Raw genomic sequence first — 14,160 nt, 5'->3', positions numbered from 1 at the left:
TTATACATATCAATTGATAACAAATGCAGTTTTTTAATATTTGAGCGATTGAATTAAGGTGTTAGCACAGGATGTGCCGCGTTTATATAACGACTACTACATAATACAATTTGATGCAATTTTTTATTCTTTTTTTGTTTGTATTGAAATGCATTTGGTCAGTTTGGTACATTCTAAGAGGTATTTCAGGGTTCCACCTTCAGTAACTCCACATCAAAGATGAGAACTGCATTTGGAGGAATAGTGTGTCTTTGTCAAGGCTAATACAATTAATTATTTGTATTTTATAACAAATAAATTAAATAGAATAATTATCTACATATATGTACATAATAATTCTATTTAATACATTTGATTATTCTGTACTTAATATTATTTTGCATTAAAGGATATACTCCAGGATGGCCTCGACTGCCATAAGCATAATCTGGAGAACATGTTAGCCTGGCTCGTTCTCCGACGCACATTTTTGCCACTCCTTGGTCCCAACCTTTGATTACTTCACCCTTGCCAATTTTAAACTTAAATGGCACACCACGATCTCTGCTAGAATCGAATTTCTTCCCATTGTCAAGAGTACCTAAAAATATATTAAAATTTATTAATTTATCTTATTAACCTTATGACATATGTATAAAAAAATTAATATTTGCATAAAAATAATGAAATATAATGTAATCTGTCCCCCTTATTATATATAAAATAATAGTAAATGTTGCTTTTTATTCTGAGATATATATTTTATATTATATATTATTATAAAATATTATATGTATGAAATTCAAAATATTAAGTATATTCATACACAAAATAAGTACCTGTGTAATGTACAACTACTGTTTGCCCAGTCTTTGGATAGGTTTGACCTGCACATAAACAGAAACTCGTGAAAAATATTACAATAAAATACATTTGGAGTTGTAGTAAATATATTTTAGGATTGTAATAAATAAAAAAGAGAGAAGTGTGTACGTGTGTATTGTTTTGCGGCATAGCATTTATTTTATCTGAATATAGAAACCACGTTACAACACGTATGTAAATTACGTTCGTTCGCGGTCTTTTAGACCGTGACATATTAATGAGTATCGAGCGAGTCGCCAAGAAACTTTCGTAGCATCGAAACGCGATACCGCGTGGAAAGGAGCATTTCAAAATGGGAGAGAAGGTTCTCGAAGAGGAAACACGATAAAGAAAAATTCAGCGAGAGTCCGTAGAAAAAATAAAACATTTATTTACTACCATCGCCAGGTTGCAGAACTTCGACTTCCACGCCCATGACTACGTAGTTTCTTTCTCTTCGCACCAGCGATCAAGCTCTCTCTTCAAGGGTAAGCAAGACTCGTGCGAGAATTCGGAGTCACAATTTCTCGACGTCGACTCTAGCTTAGAACGTTTGGAACAGAGAACAGAATTCGCATAAAACGACACTACTCCGACTCCACACTACCCACAATCCACGGACAGTGATTTCCAGTAATTCCGGATCGTGGGATTTTCGGGCGCATGCGCAATAACGCGGCATATAAAAAGCATATATACAGGGTGTCCCATTTTAATTGACCACCCTCAAACTTTTCTGTTTGTTACTTTAGAAAAAAATGTTTCGAACAAAAGTTGTAGGGTTTCGAAAGGTCTATTTATTTCAGTTTGATCTTGGCAACGCCATCCAAGGTCAAACTGATAAGGCCAATAAATAGACCTTTGAAAATCTTACAATTTCTGTTTGAAACTTTTTTTAATTACAAATAAAGTTTTTGAGGGTAGTCAATTAAAATGCGACACCCTGTATATTTTACCGAAATAATTGTTATCGTTAGGGCTTGGACACAAAAGAATAAAATGGCTGCGATTGGCTAGTTTAATCTAATGATGCATAATCCGATACGAGCTACGCGGTTGGTGGAAAATGACTAGGAACCACGTGATATTAGAAGAAAATAGAAAACCCTATCAGATATGCGATACATGTGATTTTCAAGTAAACAATTTATGTATGATGAATTTTGATAGAATTCATGAATTTTTATAAAATATAACGCGCAAATGGATTTACAATACAGGTGTGTATTTTATTTTTCAAATAATTTTTTACAAAATATGCATAATAAGTAAAGAAATTGAAATTCTCTGTGAAAAAGTCTCATCTCTTTGTCTGACAATTTTATCAAGAAAATATTTTTAATTAATTTATAAAATAGAAAAATATATTTTATAGGCTTTTAATTGTTATCTTGTTTTCGAAAAATGTTATTTATTTAAATATAATATATTTGCAGAACAATTCATCCTGTAAAATATTTACAAGATTATCTTGTGAGTATCACATATGCAATTAAGAATTTGACAATATTTTGACAAATTTTTTATAAACAAATATATGACAAGTCTATAAACATTTTCAGAAACAGGGCATTCGACCAGATGGTAGAAAATTCTTATCATTTAGACCAGTGAGTGTAAATGTTTCATCAATTGTCCAAGCAGATAGTTCAGCGATATTTAAATTGGGTGACACAACTGCAGTTTGTGGTATTAAAGCTGTAAGTATATTTTCAATACTTTTTATAATCATATATAACTAAAATTTTAATAAAATTCTTAATGTGAAATTCATATTTATATTTCAACAGACTAAATATTATATAATGTATTTGTGTATTTTAAAATTTTGTATATGTACATGTTATTTAAATTTAATGATATTTTTCTTTATATATACATATATTTATATATATATATATATATATATATATATATATATATGAAATTTATATTTATTAAAGAATTTGAATTAAAATAACAATATCTTTAATTTGATAAAGTGGCAATTAAATATGCAACATCTCAAAATATAATGTTTCAGGAATTAGCGACACCAAAAGCAGATTTTTCAGATCATGGTTCCATAATACCAAATGTAGAACTATCTCCTCTGTGTTCTTCAAAGTTTCGTCCGGGCCCACCAAGTGAACAAGCACAAGTGCTTTCTAAATCAATAGATATTATATTAAGCAATTCAAAAGCACTTGATTTAAAAGATCTTTGCATATGCAAAAATAAATTAGTATGGGTCTTGTACTGTGATATCTCGTGTTTAAATTACAATGGCTCGGTTGTTGACGCTTGTATTGGAGCAGTAATTGCAGCTCTTAAAACATGTAAGTTATAATGTGTTGCTGTTTAAGTATTACGTAACGTATATTTTCAATTTCTTTTTTATTCTGACAAAAAAATTTACTTTGCAGTGACTTTACCTGAAGTAAACTACAACAAGGAAACAGGAGTAATTGTTGTACATCCAGAAAATAGAAAGGCATTTACTGTAAGAACACTTCCAGTTTCTGCATCATTTGCAATATTCGAGAAGTCAGTAGTTTGAGTTATTATTATAATTAAATATTCTTAATTGTTTTTTCTTTTTACAATTAAGTTTTCAATTATTTCTTTTTTTTATTTATAGACAACTGTTGCTAGCTGATCCTTCAGATGATGAGGAAGATTTGTCATCAGCAAGATTTTCTATTGTGATGGATGATGAAGAGGAAATATGTTATATATATAAACCTGGTATGTATTTTGCTTTCGTATAGTATAGTATAGTATAGCAAATATTTATATTTTAATTATCTTTCTATTATTTAATGGTTATTAAAATATATTCATTTCATATGATAATAAATTATTCTCTAATAATAATAATCTTAATATAGGTGGAATTGCTATCTCTCAAAATTTATTTTGCAAAGGATTAGAAATGACAAAAGTAAGAGCAAAGTCAATCAGATCAGTGATTAATGCTGCAATCTCGACTCTAAACGAGAATATAGAAGATTAAATTACTTAAATAAAAAACTAACTTTTTTTTACTGTGTGTGTGTGTGTATATATATATATATATATATATATATATATATATATATATAATGTCATTTTTTTTATAATAGGTATTATTATATGAAGGTACACAAAATATCCAGGATATCTATTTTTTAAATTCCTATTTTATTAAACTTTAGATAATGTATAAAAAAAAAGAAAAGAATAAAATTCTAGAAAAGTGGAAAGAGAATATAATTATTAACAGATATTGTACAGTTAGTATTTTTATTTGAACATTTATGGCAAGTTATTGAATATATTTATAGAAATACCATGAGAAAATATTTGTGACAAAAATATATAATGTGCTAATACATATATCAGTCTTTCCTTTAGGGACATCAATAAAACATATATTTAACTTAAAAAAAATCACATTATATACTTCAATAACTTAATATAAACATGCCTTTCTCATGATTTTCAAGAATTCTTCTTGCGATATCTCTCCATCTCCATCTTTGTCTGCTTCATCAATCATTTCTTGTATTTCTTCATCAGTCAGATTTTCTCCCAATTCATGTGCGACTCTTTTCAAGTTTTTGAAAGATATCTTCCCTGTATCATCATCATCAAAGAGACGGAAGGCTCTTAATACTTCTTCTTTTGAATCATTCTCTGACATTTTCACTGTCATTATATTTAAGAATTCTTCATAAGATATTTTGCCAAGACCATCTGGATCTACATCCGCTACAAGTCTCTTTAATTCTTCCTTTGTTGGTTCAGTGCCCAGAGCTCTAATTGCAACTTTAAGTTCTTTGGTGGCAATTTTTCCAGTACCATCCGGATCAAATAAATCAAAAGCTTCTTTTATATCAGCTTTTTGCTCTTCCGTTAGCTCAAATTTTATTGTATTCTTCTTGCGGACAGCACCAGTGGTATGTTTTTTGGATGTAGATGCCTGTAAGAGAGAAAAATAGAATTATTGAGGAAACTTTATCTTGGAAAATATAAAAAGAACACAGAGTCAGTCTCTTAAAAATGAGAAAAATTGTGATAGTTTCAAACAAATAGGAAATAATTTTAATAAATTAGTATAAAAAATATTGAAAGAATATACAATTAAAAATATTAAATTGATAGAAAAATTAATTAAATTCAATAATTACCATATTCAGAATCTGCAATTTGTTTTATATACTAACTATAAAAAATTACAATAATTGTTTCTCTATGTAGTGCTATTAAATATTCTTGCAAAGTTGCCTCGTTATTTTCACTAGACACGCGATTGTGAATATAACTTTCATCGTATTTATACCGAAAGAATTTAGTTTGATCGATAGACGAGCCAGCCATACGTTATTTCTTATGTTTTAATGACAGATGTATGATAGATGAATATTCAGAATGATTACAATATAATTTGTATCTCGATCAAAAATTTAATATACTTATACAAAATATACAATTTATATCAAAACTCTATAAATGTAAAAAATATTTTCTGAAAATTTAGTTATATATTCGCCAAACTAGTCATGAGCCATGATCGGCGAACGAAACGAAATTATGAATCGCTAGGTTAGGTTAGGTTATATTGCTTTTGATTATTATAGAATTTATTCTAAAGAAAATTTACGTTATTTATTATATTTTATACATTTTATTCTTGTTGCTTTAAATTAAAATATAATAATTCTTATATTTAATTGCCAGATCATAAATACTCTCTAATGTTATTTTTACTTTAAAGCATTTGATAGCTCAATCAGGATAAAGAATATTAAATTTTATAAAGCAAAAATAGCAGAGCTCATCTTGTTATATTTTTAACTTTTTTTATAATTACATCAAATTTCTATTTTAAATGACTAGAATAAAGTTTTAAATCAGAAGAATATTTTGGTATATTTTAACAATCAGTCTAGCATTAATAATATCAATGTTTGCTTCAGCGTTTTCTACTTTATCTTCTTATAATTTCTTAATTTTTCTATTTTTTTCTTAATCTTTTCATTTTCTCTGTTATGCTTTTCATTTCTTCATTCAACTGCTTTATTTCTATTTTCTTTCTCCTTTCTTTCTTAGTCTTCTACATTTTCTTCTTTTATTTCTTCTTTTATAGGAAGATATTCCTGATCTATCTGCCCCCAATATTCATTTTGAATATTTGTTTGATCATAATCATTCACTTCTATCATCTTCATTTGTCTTTTCTTAAAATAGTCTTCCAGAGTTCCTTTATGGACTTGAGCAACTTCGTTAAGTATATCAGTTATCCAGCAAGCTATTATATCAGCTAAAAAGCGCAACTGTTGCGTTGCTCGATCACCATTTTGAGCATCCATCGTATATCTGTCAAGAGATGTTAATCGTTTCAATATCACAGTCGTAATTTCATCAATATCCTTCTTTCGCGTCTGACAACGATGTCCTAGAATGCTCTTGACAAAGTGTTCAGCCATCAGATATTGACACATTGTCGCATCCCTGTCTAACATTGTTGCATCTTCGGTAATCTCTTTCATCAATTTCTTCATAAGTGGTGAAAATTGTGATATCTTCTTCCTTGTACGTTTCTTCCGGCGAAGGACTCTCGCAGCTTCCCTATGAACAATAAGGGCTTGTCAGAGATTGCTAAATTACAAGTTAAAATTAAAAAATATTCATATAACTTTCATATAAAATTAAAATTAAAATTTGAGAATGCAAAACACATATATGATACATACTCTGGAGTTATACAAGATTCAGCCTCGATGATCTTAATTAGATTATTTACAAATGTTGGTGGCAGTATCGATATTTTCTCTCTTAAAGTGATTAACACGCGTTGTTTTGTTGGTCGTGCTAGTTCCTCGATCCGAAGAGATGCAGATTTTACAGTAATTTGTGGTACATCACGCTAAAAATTCACATAAGAAATAATATATAAATATAATATAAAAAAATATGAAATTAAAAATTAAGTTATAAAGTTATACTATTATAAATTATTACAAAATAATATATAATTTATAATAGTATAATTATATATACAGAGAATTAATTATACTTGTAATTTGCAGAAAATAAATAAGATACTTGATAGTACAATTAATGCAAAAAAGGGAACTTATATATGATGAAGATAATAATATATCCTTATTAATTTTACTATATATACGTACATATAAAAATTTCGAAATATCTAGATTACTTTCATGATCCTTGATGCTAACAGTTTTGAGCAAGGTTTTTTCTGTATTCTTTTTCCTTTCGATCGTGGTTTTTCTTCCAAAACATCATCCAATTCGCCTTTAATGATTTCTGTTTCCACGCCATCCGCAAATTTATCATTATTTGAAGTCATAGTGGTGTGTTTCTTTGAGAGAGAAAACTACAAAATGTTATAGAAAATAAATATAGAAAATATTCTTAGATACAAAGAGCAAATGTAAATTATTTCTTATAAACAATCATAATAATACGTACATTGCACTCGATTAATTTGTCTTTTTGCTCAAATTAATGAAGAATTGCATTTTTTATTACATTCATCTTGTGTATTTGATAAATATACGACGATTTAGAAATATTCATACATGTGTGACAGACGTAAACATCCGGAATAGCGAAAAAATGGCTGTCAACTGTCAGCTATCCGAGATTTGCTTTACCGATCGTAAGTAAATTTTTTCAGTTACCCAACCGCGAATCCCATCCAACCCAACCCTAGACTCGCCGACAGATGGCGCCAGCTTGACCGTGGCATTTCTTGGAGCAGCTAGCAGACAGCCCGTCCGTTTTATTAATCGATCATTCCGGGAGTCGCTGTGCGTGAATCGCGTTCGAGTTGGCTCGCGGCCTTGAGAGCTCCGAGATAGATAGATAATAAGACGCGCTTAAATACGTTATCCGGGAAAAATGTAGCTATCAGGCGAGTTCGCGCGTGAACATCTCCCACAAAACGGGACTGACAAGCCATGTCCTTGCGAGACGAGATGTGATCGGATACGACACGCACTTTGCATACACGTACGTCAGACGCGACGCTACCGATCGAATAATTAATTTAAAAAAAAAGAAAGGAAACCACCGAGGGAAAGGATCGCCGCGCACCGGGACACAGCGAAGCTATGACGAGATAACAGATACAGAATGAGGTACAGCAGCAGCAGCAGCAGCGGTAACCTATTCGGTTACGCGGTCCTCACGTTCACCCTCACTCGTCTCAAGGGTGAGTTCATTACACGATCTCGCGCGATATGTATATATATATATATATATATATATATATATATATATATATATATATATATATATACATCTATATATATACATATATATATATATATATATATATATATATATATATATATATATATATATGCGCAGTTATATGTCTGCATCTCTGCGTGTGCTCTATTTTACCTTTTATTTATAATGTCATCGATTTTGTGCGAACCGCTCGCGTATTGTATGTGCCCGCGTGTTCGATTAAACTCGGACATTCTCGAGGGTTATCAGAAAAATGGGGCAACTTGTATATGCTGCATACGTATATAAGGGCTCGGGCGCGGACGAACGAGAATAAGGGACACTTGCAGTATTAAACGTCGAAAATTGAGCCCTTTATCGGATTACACATTAAAGATTGGAATCTGATTAATCGAAAGGAATTAAAGCTTTTTTTCTCGATCAGATTTTTTACATCTCTTCGATAATAATTTAATATGGACTTGATTCCTTTTAATTCCTCATGTTTAATTCCTTCTTAAAGAAAGTATATGTGGAATTTTGTAAAATGCTTGTATATGTATATATTATTGTGATCTACATACTTGTATTTTCAAGTATTATATCTATTCTGATTAAATTACGGTGTATTAGACCTAAATTAAATTAGAAATTTAATTAAAAATGATTAATTGGAAATGTTTAATAAAGTAGGATTTTATGTCATGTGAAGTCAAATTTATATTAAATCAATTATTTAACTATTTGAGTCTGATTCATATAGCATATACTTCATAAAAAGATAAATATTTAAGAGTTCAGATGGAAAAAATAATTAGTTACCTAATTGGCTACTATAGGTAATTATATTAATTTTTTTTCAATTATTTTTTGTTTTCTTCCTTTAATATCAAGTTTTAATATTTATAGTACTCGCAGAAAGTGGAATTGGATGTAAAGATCAAAATGGACGCACTTATAATAATGGTATCTATTATACTCCTGGACCTGAACCGTGTACTTTTTGTATTTGTGACAATGGCAATCCAAAGTGGTGCAAAGCATTTATTTGCAAATTTCTCGAGGTCTGTAGTATTAACAATATATTCCAAATACTGTAATTAGAGTATTTAAATTTATAGTTTTTTATGAATAAAATTTGAAGTTTAAAGAGTCATACGAAATTAATCTTCTGCACAATATAGGAGAATTGCAAGTCTTTCCGTAGAGGAGATACCTGTTGCGAATTTATTTGCTTGGATGACACACTGTCAGCGATACTTAATGACAAAGATGGAACTAATGGAATAGATGGAAATGCCAATTATGATATAGGCTTACGATCAGTTGCCAGTTTTGTGACAGCAATATTTTCACTGAGTTTGTTATTCTTTTTGATTCATCGTTTGCGTCAGCGTAAAATACAAGGTAATATTGTACAATATCTGTATATATAGTTTAGAGTTTTAAATTTTAACTTTTTTGAAATTTGTGTGCAACAGTACATAATATTACTATCAAGACAAAAATTATTAGATTGTTTAAAAACTAGTGTAATTTATTTTATTAATGTTATTGTTTTAAAATCAATCGAAACAAAAATAAATGACAATTTTTGTTTCAATTGATATTACAATATAAAAGATGTAATATATAGTTACATATTAGTTTGTGTAGCGGGTCGAGAAAACAGACAACTTGGAGATGATCAGAGAAGCTTAGGCAGTATGGGATATTTGGACCGAGGATTGCCTCATGGGGTTCCCATGGACGACATATCTTGCGGGACAGGTTACTCATTGTGGAAACCACCTGGCAGCAATTACTTCCCGCGCGGCGAGGCGCCTCCGCCCTACGAGGAAGTAATCGCTGCGACGAGGGCGGAACAACTGCTATCAATGAATCCGCATACTCTACTATCAATAAACTTCTCCGATAATTACATGCCAAATATGAACAATCACACGAGCATGTCGGTCGTCGCGGACGCACAAAATGAATTAACTGTAAATGAGTTAACGCAAGCTTCATCTAACGATAATCATATAAATACACCCCTGATGTCTTCGTCGAGTAGACCACTTCCTAGTCCTAGTGCATATGCGTCTGGCAATTATCGACCGATGAGTCAGAATATCAATGCAACGTCTACCGTTGGTCTGAACACCAGCACATCTACCACGAATTTTACAATGGGAACAAACACATATGAGAATCTACCCATCTCATCGATCGGTACGATTAATTTCAACGTTGACAGTCAACACTCTGGAATCAATAGCGCCAATACGCAACAGCCACTATTGCCGATCTCGCATTCCACTATACCTAAGAATTACCGTCAGCACACGACGATCTTTCCGCGTCAGAACGACGCCGGTGCGTTCACGATATCGGCGACTTTGTCGAATTCGGACGTGCCCTCCCATCGCACGATCTCGCGAACGTTGACATCTCGCATCACCGACAGAGCGAAAGATATTCTGACCGATTGCTCGGCGAAGGACTATCTCCGTTTATCACCAAGCAACATCGCGACACCGCATAAAAGCTTGTCGCATTCTATGAAGCTGTCCGAGGTTGCAGCTTGCTCAAACAATTGCAAAACTACTACCAAAGATGTGGATACGTTTTATACGGATGATACTCCAACAACATCAGCGTCCGGTTTAGTAGCGCAATCCGAAACGTCTAAAACAGAGACGGCAGAGGTACCCGAGAAAACTCGCGAATACACAGTATGTACAAATAATTTATTATAATAGTATGCAGACGTATAATGTGTAGACGTTTATTAAATATAAATTTTTATCTGCTCCAGCCTTCATTAAGTGTAGCTAACGAGATCAATCAGAGCGGCAGCTTCGAATCAATGACGTATACATGCAGCATGCAAGCGTTGCCGACTCTGCACGATGACACTGACGATTATAGAAGCGAATGCGAGAACTGCAAAAGTGCGACGGGTTCTCGTTATTATCTGGATAACGAGGACGAACTAGTCACCTCTCTTCATGAAACCATGACGTTACACAGAAGACCGGACGAAACAACAAGTGCCACACCACAGTATTATAGAACTTCACTTACACTGCCGACGAGTACACGCCAACGTACAAGGTAATATATGTTTGATCAATATAGATTTATACGATTTTTTATTTAATTTTCATCATTAAGCTTTATACAATTTTTTAGCATTTTTTATTTGACACTTTAAGGCTCTTGGATCCTCGATTATTGTAATATGAGATCCAGTTCGTCTAGTTTTTGTACATGTTCAGTCATTCCACATGATAAAGTTTGATATCATAATTATTTTACAGCTGTTGATTGATTATAAAGGGAAAATAATAGTTTTCGAGATATTTTAAGAAGTGCTGGTTTCATCGAAATATCATTTATTTCAAAATAACATCTAAGAATTTGTAGCGTTTTCTCGTCTCTGACGTCACAATTCCAACATGATCGGCGAGGAGCCTTAAATTATTTCCAAACAATATTGAAACTGATTTTATAAAATTATTTTTGTGTCAATACTTTTAACGAAGATTAATTATGTACATGAAAAACTTTGTAGATCAATTTTAAAATTGTCTTTATATTTAGGATCACCGGGGCTCGTGAAAATTGGTTCAACACTATGCCAGAAAGTTCTAGCGGGTCTTCTGATGAAAACTAAGAAAATAGTGGAAAATGTTTAAATGCGCAAAAATAAGATTATTATACACACATACACACAAAATACAGTATCTGTATCCAATTATTAAAATTATCTATACAGAGTGTCCCAGAATTTTCGCGCTTCTGTTCTCGGATAAGATCGTTGGTTGAATGTCAATGCAATAATAATTTTTGCATCGTGTTAAGACAAAAATATACAGACTTCCTATATAATGTTTATCGCGATATAAAGAGAGCTCTCTTAAAAAAGCTTCACAAATCTTTCCATTTCTTCGATACAATGGCAGTTTAAGTCTTCCAAAATTCCCTAGCTTCCTTATACTCTCAATGTAATATTTGAGAGGAACTGCCAGTTTTTGGGACATCCTCTATAGTGTGTGATCGCCACAATTATCATTATTCTACATTATAATCTTCACCACCATTATTATCATTGTTGTCATTGTCATGAAACGGTGGAAGTTTGTGAGATTTTATATAATGAAACCTCTTGTTGTTAGTCCAAAGTGAATCGAGCAAAATCCAAGAGGAAAAATTCACAGTAAAATTTTGCAAACTTTCGCATTCTGTATCAGTATTATTACATCACTATTCTTATTATCGTTGCTGCATTATTCCGTGTTATTTTTTTAAATTTTATTTTATTCTCAGAACGAGCACAATTTAGTTACATTGAACATAATTATATAAATTTTAACAATAGATCTTTACTGTAAAAAGTAGAATAAATTCATATCTGTATATGTACATGATATTAAGAGAGAATCACACAAAAAAAATGTTTAACAAGTCATGAAATTCATTCTTTCATGGAATATCTACAAAAGCGAAATTTATACATACATATATATATGTATGTATGTATATATATGTGTATGTTAATAGATTTGTTAATATAGGTATATAAGTTGCGCGCGCGGCACCGATGAGATATTATTGAAGCGGTCGTGTGATGAATTTTTGTGAGTATTAAATAGTCCGACGCTCCCGGAGATAATTTATTAATATTATCACCGACCGCTTTCGAGATGATACAAATATCCAAAAATGCGCATTGTTAACTTTATAATTTACAATTGTGCCCATATTTTTTAGATATACATTGAAAAACCAAAATAATTCTTAAATGTATTTTATTGTGAGCGGTAACCAAATTGAATATTATTTTGATCCAAGTCTCTGATGAGTTACGCAGCAAAATATAGATTTTTTTTATTAAATTATATATTATAATTTATATATTATTGTTTCTCATTTTGGCTCTTATATTTTCTCGTAAAATATAAATTCCAAATCTTTTTTGGGGACAGAAAAGAAGGGGTTTTATCAAAGCTTTATTAAAAATTTAATTTACTAGGATATTTGAGATTGAGAAAAGATTACACCATGTGAGCGACTGATCTTTTATCAAATTTTCGATAGGAAGCAAAATTGACTTCATTCATCGAAGAATCTGTGATTCTTTATGCTTTGCTACTATGTAGATATATGTATAAAAAAAGGAGAAAATTCGGCTACATATTGTAACATTCAGGTCGGAAAGTAACAAAGACTGGAAGTGCCGAAGTGTTAACATTAGGCGAGTGACAAATGAAAAAAAATTGTAAGAAGTATTTTAATTGTAAATTGTCTAAAATTCAAGTAGAGAGAGAGGAAGAGAGAGGAAGCAAAAGAGATACATATAAGTACAAGTACGATAAGCTGCGTTTTATTTTGAATTTTAGTTAATGGCATTTTTTTCAAATGGGATATGAACAGTATTTGAAAATCTTTTTTATTTAAGTATTTACGATATTTATGCATTTTCTCGATAATTCACACAACATTCAACATCCGAACGATAGTTCTTTGCAATTGTAACACGAAACTTCTTTAGGTTTCTTGGAATCTCTTGTAACTTCTTATTCATGATATTATGAAATACAAATGATTAACAAATAAATCTTTTCTTCCGATGAATCATAATAATTGTGGGTAAATCTATTCCTCGTTCTTGTCGTTCATGTGTATCTCGTTTTTATTTTATCATATTATGCTACTGCCCCGAATATTTTAATTAAATGTTTGAGAGAGAAGGAGGAATATATACGAAATATAAATATATATATATATGAATTATGAATATTATTTCTATTACGCGTTCTGATATGTTATTCAATGTTAAGAATTATATTAAACTAAATATAATGGCAAAAATTAACTTACTTTCAACGATTTCTAATATACATATATGTATAATATTAATTTAAATTTTATTTTTAATTTGCGAAATATATAAATCTATATATTTAAATATATATAATATATATTATTTTTTAAGAATTCTTATGTGTGAATCTTGTTTGATGCAACAATTTATAATAATTGCGTTACATATGAGGAAGGCGAAAACAAAGAAACGGTATCTTTTGTAATAATAGACTCTCCGTC

At 30.8% G+C, this 14,160-nt stretch overlaps 5 protein-coding genes across 7 annotated transcripts; 2 read left to right on the top strand and 3 right to left on the bottom strand.

The window, feature by feature from the left end:
* Positions 1-104: 104 nt before the first annotated feature.
* Positions 105-1,480, bottom strand: Fkbp12 (peptidyl-prolyl cis-trans isomerase Fkbp12). Its single transcript, XM_029314083.2, has 4 exons — positions 1,243-1,480; positions 819-866; positions 394-580; positions 105-243 (listed from the first exon to the last, which is right to left on the bottom strand). The coding sequence occupies exons 1-4, from the start codon at positions 1,277-1,279 to the stop codon at positions 186-188; spliced, it is 330 nt and encodes a 109-aa protein (XP_029169916.1). The 5' UTR covers positions 1,280-1,480; the 3' UTR covers positions 105-185.
* Positions 1,481-1,828: 348 nt separating this feature from the next.
* On the top strand, positions 1,829-3,881 carry LOC114939702 (exosome complex component RRP43). The gene is made up of 7 exons (XM_029314100.2): positions 1,829-2,063; positions 2,280-2,316; positions 2,406-2,543; positions 2,867-3,161; positions 3,249-3,369; positions 3,464-3,570; positions 3,714-3,881. The coding sequence occupies exons 1-7, from the start codon at positions 2,047-2,049 to the stop codon at positions 3,836-3,838; spliced, it is 840 nt and encodes a 279-aa protein (XP_029169933.1). The 5' UTR covers positions 1,829-2,046; the 3' UTR covers positions 3,839-3,881.
* Positions 3,882-4,088: 207 nt separating this feature from the next.
* LOC146722876 (uncharacterized) lies at positions 4,089-5,433 on the bottom strand. The gene is made up of 2 exons (XM_029314072.2): positions 4,995-5,433; positions 4,089-4,786 (listed from the first exon to the last, which is right to left on the bottom strand). Exons 1-2 carry the CDS (start codon positions 4,995-4,997, stop codon positions 4,277-4,279), a joined length of 513 nt encoding a protein of 170 aa, XP_029169905.1. The 5' UTR covers positions 4,998-5,433; the 3' UTR covers positions 4,089-4,276.
* Positions 5,434-5,632: 199 nt separating this feature from the next.
* On the bottom strand, positions 5,633-8,037 carry LOC114939682 (uncharacterized). Of its 2 annotated transcripts, none has more exons than XM_085483581.1 (4): positions 7,303-8,037; positions 7,028-7,192; positions 6,561-6,733; positions 5,633-6,435 (listed from the first exon to the last, which is right to left on the bottom strand). In XM_085483581.1, the coding sequence occupies exons 2-4, from the start codon at positions 7,178-7,180 to the stop codon at positions 5,913-5,915; spliced, it is 849 nt and encodes a 282-aa protein (XP_085339707.1). In that variant the 5' UTR covers positions 7,181-7,192; positions 7,303-8,037; the 3' UTR covers positions 5,633-5,912. The 2 variants fall into 2 exon arrangements, with proteins under 2 accessions (XP_085339707.1, XP_029169906.2); XM_029314073.2 differs by having other exon boundaries at positions 7,028-7,207; positions 7,303-8,035.
* Positions 7,577-13,689, top strand: LOC114939681 (uncharacterized). 2 transcript variants are annotated; one of them, XM_029314071.2, is made up of 6 exons: positions 7,577-8,047; positions 8,977-9,131; positions 9,252-9,474; positions 9,724-10,784; positions 10,868-11,166; positions 11,656-13,689. In XM_029314071.2, the coding sequence occupies exons 1-6, from the start codon at positions 7,969-7,971 to the stop codon at positions 11,726-11,728; spliced, it is 1,890 nt and encodes a 629-aa protein (XP_029169904.1). In that variant the 5' UTR covers positions 7,577-7,968; the 3' UTR covers positions 11,729-13,689. The 2 variants fall into 2 exon arrangements, with proteins under 2 accessions (XP_029169904.1, XP_029169903.1); XM_029314070.2 differs by having other exon boundaries at positions 7,578-8,047; positions 9,715-10,784.
* Positions 13,690-14,160: the final 471 nt, after the last annotated feature.

The sequence above is a fragment of the Nylanderia fulva genome, unplaced genomic scaffold (assembly GCF_048542155.1).
Source record: "Nylanderia fulva isolate GAGA-0341 unplaced genomic scaffold, ASM4854215v1 Scaffold26, whole genome shotgun sequence".
NCBI lineage: Eukaryota > Metazoa > Arthropoda > Insecta > Hymenoptera > Formicidae > Nylanderia > Nylanderia fulva.
The sequence above is the reverse complement of the archived record's forward strand: the minus strand, read 5'-3'. Positions and strand labels throughout refer to the sequence as shown.